This window comes from Procambarus clarkii, chromosome 91 (assembly GCF_040958095.1).
Source record: "Procambarus clarkii isolate CNS0578487 chromosome 91, FALCON_Pclarkii_2.0, whole genome shotgun sequence".
Taxonomy (NCBI): Eukaryota; Metazoa; Arthropoda; class Malacostraca; order Decapoda; family Cambaridae; genus Procambarus; species Procambarus clarkii.
Window position 1 is genome coordinate 16,942,540 of NC_091240.1, and position 10,241 is coordinate 16,952,780.

The 10,241-nt window shown below is 45.6% G+C and overlaps 2 protein-coding genes across 4 annotated transcripts in view; one reads left to right on the forward strand and one right to left on the reverse strand.

Annotated features, from left to right (window-relative positions):
• LOC123773869 (soluble calcium-activated nucleotidase 1) overlaps positions 1 to 10,241 on the forward strand; it is a 348,537-nt gene that overhangs the window by 292,420 nt on the left and 45,876 nt on the right. The window lies entirely within an intron of this gene.
• LOC138349630 (soluble calcium-activated nucleotidase 1-like) overlaps positions 1 to 10,241 on the reverse strand; it is a 145,452-nt gene that overhangs the window by 99,683 nt on the left and 35,528 nt on the right. The window contains exon 4 of the mRNA XM_069318834.1: positions 10,207 to 10,241. This exon is cut by the window's right edge and continues 127 nt beyond it. Within this exon, the coding sequence (XP_069174935.1) occupies positions 10,207 to 10,241 (35 nt within the window). The remainder of the gene's footprint in view (positions 1 to 10,206) is intronic.

The window sequence follows — 10,241 nt, forward strand, 5'->3', positions numbered from 1 at the left end:
TCACAACTTGAAAACTAAATGAATGGAAATATGGTTTTCTACCTGTTTTCACAAGATAAATTTTGTAACTGTTCAGCATTGTTACGTCAAGAAGGTGTAAAATCATCCACTTGGTCCACTTCACTGTTTTCCGTACACACTCTACAGCACCCACCATCATGTCACATTTATCAACTAAACGCATATTGATGTTGTAGTCCATCACACAATCTGGCTTATATATTATTTGCTTTGTTGTTCTGTTCACCTTGCCACTGACCACCATTGTACCAGGGTGAATGGTGGTCAGCATATTCACTTCACGTCTGTCTTTCCACCGCACTGAAAGCATTGCACCACTTTTTCTTACCTCACAATCATCTACTTGCATAGCAGTGTCAAACACAGGCATTTCCCTTCGTTTTGGCTTTACTGTGCCACACACTCCAGTCTTATTATCAAGCAAGAATTTCGTTAGTAAGGGACTGGTATAATAGTTATCTGTGTACAATATTTGGACCCTTGTTCAGATATGGTGCAAGCAGTGCCTTCACCACACTACCTGAGAAGCCATGTTCGTCATTAGCAGGAATATCTACATTTGTGGCGGAATACAGTATCATGTGTAACACCATTCCTGATTCACAGTCACAGAGCACAAAGAATTTCAGTCCAAATGGGTGACGTTTTGAGGGAATATACTGCTTGAAGGCAGCACGTCCTTTGAAAAGCACCAGGGATTCATCAATAACCAGCTTCTGAGCTGGTACGTAGTAATCTCGGAACTTTCCAATCAGGTCATTTAGCACGTGCCTCACCCTCCAAAGCCTATCATCCTGTCTCTCGTCTGCATTATTTGTAAAATGAAGGCACTGTAGGATCAACAGAAATCTGTCTCTGGACATATATTTCCCAAACAATGGTGTTGGAACAGCGTTGTCTTTGCTCCAATAATCTGATATTACGTGTTTCACACAATGTTTCATCAACATGCAAATTGCGAAAAACACACACAGTTCACCTACAGTTGTCTCTTTCCAACGCTGTAGTCGTGAAAATTCTGATACATCCTCACCTTCAATGAGATCGGCCGCAAGTCTGTTCGTTTCGTGAACAATGCAGTAAAGAAGTCCATTTCACTCATTTTGTCGCAAGTATCAGGGAAAAAGATCTGTAATTCCAACATCATCCAACATCAAACAACATCAAACAACATCTGTTGTCAAAGTCGGAAATTTGTGGAACAAAATCTTCCCCGTCACTCCACACAAACAAACCTGCTGCCTTCCGAGAGCCATTAGCTGCATCACGGCGAGGAATCCGGGGACCAGGAGCTGAAGCAGGCATTGCAACAGTAGGGGCAGGAAGGGTAGATGAGGGAAAAGATTTGGAACATGGGGGAGGGAATTTGTTCCTCATTGTCGCCATATTGTTCCATGCAGTGGCGCTTGGCTGGGCAGGCAGCTGATGCGGCGAAACTTGTACTGGCACTAGCAGCCTGGGTAAAACTATTCTCCGATTCTACATCACTAAAACCTGAGAAAGATTCACCTGTTTCAGACGCGTCGATCATATCATAAACATGCAATGGAACACATGAACAACGTGCTTGGGCGCGAGGTGCTGTTGAGTAATAGCGGGTAACTCTTGTGGCATCCTCACCCTCGTGGCACCAACATGTTCACCCTCACTATCCGTTGTTTCTATTTCTTCAGGCTGTGCATAGTCCTCATCTATATCCGAGTCGTCAATATCAGATTCGTCAACGTCCTTGAACAATTGATTGGCAATTTCGTCTTCGGTCAAAGACTGTGTGGTGTGGTGCGCTGAGCGAGGTCGCACGCTGGATTGTGATGCGCTCGCCATGGTGTCTGGCCACTAACTAAGGCCTGGGAAACAAAGGAGGCCTGCTCTATATATTTTTTCAAGATGGCGTCTGTTTACAATCGCCCCTGGCTACGATACGGGTGACCCCTTTACACCGCGGGACATTTGAATCGTGCCTGGCACACTTTGGCGTACATATACGCCATGCGCACAGTGGGACATGTTACTCATGGCGTATATATTCGCCATGCGCAGTTTAAGGGTTAAGAACATTGTGCAAGGAGCTATGCTACGCTTTCTAACTTCAGAATTGCTTTCAAATACATGGATGGAAATACTGTACTAAACAATATGGATAAATGCTAATAAAATTGTTCACGACTTTTGTTAGACCAAAGCTGGAATATGCAGTGATTGTATGGTGCCCATATCTTAAAACACATCAACAAAATGGAAAAGGTGCAAAGACATGCTACAAAGTGGCTCCCAGAACTGAAGGGCAAGAGCTACGAGGAGAGGTTAGAGGCATTAAATATGCAAAAACTAGAAGATAGAAGGAAAAAAAAGGGGCGATATGATCACTACGTACAAAATAGTAACAGGAATCGATAAAATTGATAGGGAAGGATTCCTGAGACCCAGAACTTCAAGAACAAGATGTCATAGATTTATACTAATGAATCAAAGCTGCAAGAGAAATATAAGAAAATTCACTTTTGTAAATAGAGTGGAAGACAGTTGGAACAGGTTAGGTGAGAAGGTGGTGGAGGCCAAAACCGTCAGCAATTTCAAAGCGTTATATGATAAAGAGTGCTGGGGAGACGGGACACCACGAGCATAGCTCTCATCTTGTAACTACACTTAGGTAATTACATGCCATCGAGACCAAAGCACCAGACCCAGGAATGGCCCCCAAGTGCCACTACATCTTTCATAAGCCAATACGAGGACAGCTCAAGGAGGGAAAACAACCGCAAGACCATCAGGCCACGAGCGCACAAGTCCTCAGCCATCAGTGCAGCCGAAAGGGAGGGAACTTGCACGTGAAGCTGCACCATGCCAACATTCTGAGGAAGGGCAGGGGGCAAACAAGCATGCACTGAGGTGTCCAAATTCACCCCCAGGCAAACCTGGACCACCGTCAGAGCTTCACGCCACTCCAGCGTGCGGGACCGACAGAACATATGCCAAGCCTCCAGTGACAAAACACGGCAGTTCGCTAGCCAGGACAACTCCGGAACCACATAACGAACCCAGTGAGGAAACGAAGATCCAAATATGAATGAAGAAGTATCCATTATGGAGGCATAATCTGGGTTGCATAGGAGGTAAGCTGCAATGGCTTCCCGCACCTCATGAGGTGGGAAACGTGAAGCCGAAAACCTCCAGAAGGACGGGACAGATGGACCCGGAAGGACGGGCCCGACAGACCCGGAAGGACAGGACCGACAGACTTTAAGGGACACGGAACCAAACCCAGGGAGAGGCTGACAACAAATCCAACTCATACAATGTGGGGGGAAAAGAAAACCCCACCCCCTGTAACAGTAAACCCTGCTCAGAGGGCACAAAAACCCAAGCAGGGTTCAACGGGGCCCAAGACCCCCCAAGTCAGCCCCTCCCCCACCTCAGGAACCTCCAAAGCAGGACCCGGGACCGAGCTATCCCCCAAAGCCCAGGCCTCACAAGAAAAAGCCGGGGCAGCCGTAAAAGCAAGAAGGAAGGGAGCCCACTGGTCAGACCCATACGTTTTGGCAGGAGGAACAGGCTTTAATGCCTTTATCGCCACGCTGGAAGAAGCATCCCCGAGACTGCCCGAGTCTCCAACCCAACTAAACCCTACCCCATCTCTGAAACCACCAGAGGCTTTGGAGCCAGAAGCAAGGGTGAAGGAGCAGGACGAACAGCAACAGGGGAAGGACCCAGGGGCGCGGACAAATCCAAAGTTGAAGCGACTAACACTCCCAAGTCTGAGTCCCTATAACCAAAATGGGGCAGTCTCGGGCCTTCTGGGTCAGCAACCAATCTAACGTGCTGCAGCAACCTAAACCTAGCATGCAACGCCTGAGCTGCCTACCTCCGAACAGAGTCATCAGAGGACTGGGTGAACTGAGTCACAAACAAGCAACAAAACTCGCAGGACTCTGGGTCGAAGGTGTCACCGACCCAGTAGGCAGCATGACAGAGGCAGAAGTAGTGAATGTAACCCTGAGACAAAGGGACAGAGCAACACTCAAACGTGCACAAAACAAGAGGGGACCCAGGGGTCGCTTCCATCGGACCCAAGTGCCCATGCAGGATTTCCCAGGGCCCCTTAGACAGAACTCACACTAAGGGAAGCCGAGGCAGGGTATTGCTAACCGGAGCCCAGATCTACCAAGAAAAGTGCTAAAAGCTGAACCCCTGGGATATGTCCACTCACTGTGGGCCCTAGCAGGGGACCACCAAGAACAATAGGGGGTAACCAAAACCAAGGGCAGAACCCCCCTACCAGGCAGGAAACAAAACACAAAAGAAAAACCCTGCAAGAGGACAACGTACCTAGGTGGAACAGAGCCAGCCGCTATGAAAGGTGGAAACTAGCTGTGCAGTACCCAGTGAAAACTACCCCTACCCAATGGCAAACAAGGGTGCATGAAACACCCTAGCACCTAAGGGCGGCCGATCACCAAGCAGCAAAAGACCAACCAGAGGTAGATCCCAAGATGACTTGTGGAAGGTGGCCCCAAGCCCCAAGGGCAGTACTTATGGGGCACCTAGGGAAGGTGACCCTAGGTGCATGCAGCCAGAGTACTTGTGAGATTACTCCTGGCTCGCACACCACCAGAGAACAGTACAACATCACAAGACACAGAGCTGGAGGACAGAAAACAGGAGCCAGAGACACACGACTGTTGCCAAATCACATCAACCACAAAACTAGGGCGTGGATAGCCAGTGTGAGGGTCTAGGGCTCCCCTTCCCCCTTCTCCCTCCCGGGGAGGGGGGGGTTGCGCAGATGACGGGAGGGGGGGTTGCGCAGATGACGGCACGGCGACGCGATGATGTCATGCTAGTTTGATAATTTTGTTTTGGGGAGTTCTGTCCACTAGTGTAACACTGTAAAAGTGTTTGGTTTAGTTTAATACATATATATAGTACATGAGTCACAGACAAGGATCTGAGAGGCGCCAGTTTGTCGGCCGGAGATCTCACACCTCAAAGCGTTAATGACCTCAAGTGACCTGAGGTCAGATCACGAGAATTTCACCTTGCTTCCGCTAAGCTTATAATTGTAGTCTGGTAGCCTTCAAACATGCCGACGTTTAAGGAGTGGCTTGGTAGTGCCGGAGGCTATCTACTTGTGGGCGGAGTTAGCTACTAGGTTCCCCAATATAAACTCGGAGAGCTATCCAGCATGAAGTATTAACAGACAGAACAGCAGACGAGCCAGCAGAGCAGACGGCCCTAGCAGGGAGGCTGTCGGCCGGCAGGGCGGGAGTCTCCGTCAACTACAGACCCCCCCCCCCCCTCTCTATCCAGCTATAGGCACACACTTGGTGAGTTGAGCAGTAAGGTGACTTGGTTGTGTTTTACAAGTGTTGTGTGAAGATCAGGGGCAGTCGATTGTAGTGTTCTCAGATTCTTGGAGGATGACTCACTTTGAATGTTAATCTTTAACATTTTAAGCGGATTGCTTATATTATGATACTTAGTATGTGAAATATATGAACTTATTATTTAAATCATCTTTGTTCCCTAGAGCTTTGAGTTGAGGTGAGAAAGCCTCGGTGGTTACTAGATTCAAGATATTAATTAGTACATGTTTGGAGTTGATACATGGTACAGAGGGAACATACTAATAATGAACTCATGATAACATCCTTTGAGAATTTTGTGATACAGGCAAGTTCCATTCCTTGTCTTGTATGTAATGATCATGAATGGATGGTGGCAGCATTTCGTCTCCTACTATCTACTTTTCGTCTTCTACTTTCTACTCTTCTACTACTACTTATCTACGTCTCTCCCTCCACCCCTCTCTAAACTCTCACTTTCAACTAATGACCCTCCTTGCTCCTCCCACCTCTCTGCCTCTCACCCCAAACCCTCACTAATTACTTCACTATTCATTTCTTTCCTTTCGTTTTCTCTTATACGTTTGTAGCAGTGATTCTGTATTCTAGAGTTCTCTCTAGAGTTTCGGGTAACTGATCCAGTTACGGCGCCTTGTAGTCTTAGCACCTAGGTAGTCAAATACCTAGGTTACAAGGTGCTGAACGAGAGAGGTTGCCTTAGGATCTCTGGGAGTGCTCTAGAATAGTTAGCTAACTGGGGACGGGATAACGGACTAGAGAGAGCTGTTTCCCCCGGCCTCGTTAGTTAACTGGGGGGTGGAATAATGGACAAGATAGAGCTATTTCCCCCACCCCCCCGTTACACTAGTTCGGCTTTCAGTAGCAATTTCTTAACCAGAATAGGGGTTTGTTTTTGGGCGTTTACCTTTCTGAGTGCCTGACCCGGTCGATGGCAGACATAGAATGCTTCCAACCACACTGGGGTTTCTATAGGCCATTGCTCCTCGTGCCTCTCTGAGGGGGCCAGGTTCTAGCTCATGATCTCCGGTAGGCCTAGAACGCCTTTTATATTGACTGATGACAAAGTCTAATATATCCATATCAGCCTGGATAGCTCCAGGAAGCCGTAGGGGGATCCCCAAAAACGGGTAGTCAATTGTAATAATGCGAAAGGCTCCCCCCCCCACCCAAGCAAAATCAGGCAAAAGCCAATGAAAGCAAAGACAAACCCCAAGATGAAACCGTGGCAACTGGACAACAAGGTAGAAATGTTGGCAATGCCTTGTATTACCAAAATAACTGGTCGTGAGCATGCTGCAGTGCGCCCTACAAACCAAGTACACTCCCAGAGCTGAGGAAAGACACAGACTACTGGCTGAAGGGAAGGCTTCAGGCGGCTTCAGGAAGGTAGCCAGGAAAGGCAACCCTGACCGCTCAAGAGTAATACTTAAAGAGCTCACAGGGAAGGAAGGCCAGAGTACATGCAACTCCAGTACACTAAACTCCTGGTTCACACACACACACACACACACACACACACACACACACACACACACACACACACACACACACACACACACACACACACACACACACACACACACATAAAGCAAGCCACAAGAATGAGGGAAGGAGATATACCGTCAGTACTGGATCTAGTATTCACCAGGAAAGAAGAAGAGATTTTTGACATCCAGTACCTTCCTCCCTTGGGAAAGAGTGATCACGTCCTGTTAGACATTAAATATGCTTTAAGATATCATCTAGAAGAAAATGGGGACATTGAAACAGTTGATAAACTCGATTTAAAGAGAGGCAACTATGGGGAACTTCGAAATTTTTTTAATGAGTGTAATTGGACAGAATTGTTGCTAGGCAGGGAAGTAAATGAAATGTATGCCAAATTTTTAAAACTATACGAGGAAGGCACACAAACATTCATACCAAAACAGAGATGCAGGACCAGAAAACAGGATTGGTTCGACAGAAATTGTGAGAGGGCAAGAGACCAAAAGACACAAAAATGGAATCAGTATAGGAAGAGGCCAAACCCCCAAACATACCAGCGATACAAAGATGCGAGAAACAATTATACAGCAGTAAGGAGAGAGGCAGAAAGAAATTTTGAAAAAGGGATAGCAGATAAATGTAAAACAGAACCGGGCCTATTCTACAAATTCATAAACAACAAATTGCAGGTAAAGGATAATATCCAGAGGTTGGAAATGGGAAACAGATTCACGGAAAATGAAAAGGAAATGTGTGAAACATTAAATGAAAAGTTCCAAAGTGTGTTTGTACAAAATGAAATCTTCAGAGAACCAGACACAATAAGAATTCCAGAGAACAACATAGAGCGGATAGAGGTGTCTAGAGATGAAGTGGAAAATATGCTAAAGGAGCTCGGGAGGAACAAAGCAGCTGGCCCAGATGGCGTTTCACCATGGGTTCTGAGAGAATGTGCATCTGAGCTCAGCATTCCACTTCACCTGATCTTTCAGGCATCCCTGTGTACAGGAATCGTAGCAGACGTGTGGAAACAGGCTAACATAGTTCCAATCTACAAAAGTGGCAGCAGGGAAGACCCCCTCAATTATAGACCTGTATCATTGACAAGTGTAATAGTGAAAGTATTGGAAAAGCTAATCAAAACTAAATGGGTAGAACACCTGGAGAGAAATGATATAATATCAGACAGACAGTATGGTTTTCGATCAGGAAGATCCTGTGTATCGAATTTACTCAGTTTCTATGATCGGGCCACAGAGATATTACAGGAAAGAGATGGCTGGGTTGACTGCATCTATCTGGACCTAAAAAAGGCTTTCGACAGAGTTCCACATAAGAGGTTGTTCTGGAAACTGGAAAATATTGGAGGGGTGACAGGTAAGCTTCTATCATGGATGAAAAATTTTCTGACTGATAGAAAAATGAGGGCAGTAATCAGAGGCAATGTATCGGAATGGAGAAATGTCACAAGTGGAGTACCACAGGGTTCAGTTCTTGCACCAGTGATGTTTATTGTGTACATAAATGATCTACCAGTTGGTATACAGAATTATATGAACATGTTTGCTGATGATGCTAAGATAATAGGAAGGATAAGAAATTTAGATGATTGTCATGCCCTTCAAGAAGACCTGGACAAAATAAGTATATGGAGCACCACTTGGCAAATGGAATTTAATGTTAATAAATGTCATGTTATGGAATGTGGAATAGGAGAACATAGACCCCACACAACCTATATATTATGTGAGAAATCTTTAAAGAATTCTGATAAAGAAAGAGATCTAGGAGTGGTTCTAGATAGAAAACTATCACCTGAGGACCACATTAAGAATATTGTGCAAGGAGCCTATGCAATGCTTTCTAACTTCAGAATTGCATTTAAATACATGGATGGCGATATACTAAAGAAATTGTTCATGACTTTGTTAGGCCAAAGCTAGAATATGCAGCTGTTGTGTGGTGCCCATATCTTAAGAAGCACATCAACAAACTGGAAAAGGTGCAAAGACATGCTACTAAGTGGCTCCCAGAACTGAAGGGCAAGAGCTACGAGGAGAGGTTAGAAGCATTAAATATGCCAAAACTAGAAGACAGAAGAAAAAGAGGTGATATGATCACTACGTACAAAATAGTAACAGGAATTGATAAAATCGACAGGGAAGACTTCCTGAGACCTGGAACTTCAAGAACAAGAGGCCATAGATTTAAACTAGCTAAACACAGATGCCGAAGAAATATAAGAAAATTCACCTTCGCAAATAGAGTGGTAGACGGTTGGAACAAGTTAAGTGAGAAGGTGGTGGAGGCCAAGACCGTCAGTAGTTTCAAAGCGTTATATGACAAAGAGTGCTGGGAAGACGGGACACCACGAGCGTAGCTCTCATCCTGTAACTACACTTAGGTAATTACACTTAGGTAATTACACACACACACCCCCACCTGTGTAAGAGAACAGCCTCAAAGGCAAAACATCACTCAAAAATGGGAGACTGCAACCAGACAGACGTCTACACATCAGTCTAGAACTGGGGAGGTTAGGCCTGGCTGACCTAGGACGGCTCCGTCCCCCTGTGCAGGCGAGGGGACGGGTGGGGGGAAAACTAATGGGGGAGCTAGTTTTATGAAATTTTATTGATTTCATTGTGGGGGGGGGGGGAATTCATTTGGCATTTTTGGAGTCGTAGTCTCGTTTTAACCATGCAGTAGTCTGTTTTGATTCGCCTATATTTCTGGGTGCCTTCCCTTGGATGGTGGCAATGATGATGAACTTTAAATATAAAGTATTCATAGGCTATTGCTCCCTGCGCCTCTCTGAGGGGGACCAGGTTCTGACTAGTGGTCCCCAGTAGGCCAACAGAGCTCTACTACTGATGACCTCTAGTTGTATGGCACTTAATCAGTGTACCAGGGAGCGGACAGGGCTTCCCGCCCCCCCAAAAAACGAGATAATTCTAGTGAAATATGCTGCAGAGAAAGGGTAGGTAGTGGAACAACAGGAACAGGGTTTTGGGATGTCACCACTAGCTAGGTGGCAGGATGTAACAGGACACTTCTATATAATTTTCAAAATTGTGACAGTTGTCTGCCCTCAAAGAATATTTAACAGAAATGTTTTTATGTGAAAGTGAACAAATGCCTCTTCAGTAATAAAGGAGAATTCAGTCGACAGGGAATAAGTGTTAGTTTTTGCAGCTAGAATGTTAAACAGTCATTCCTTCACTGAAACAACAAAAGAGAATTGTACCTGTATTACAATAATTTGAGGTATGCAGAATTACACTAGATATGTGAAACCCGTACATTTGCTAGTTACACATTACTGTACAAATACCTTTTTCATATGGCTGATCCACGTGTCTTTCTCTG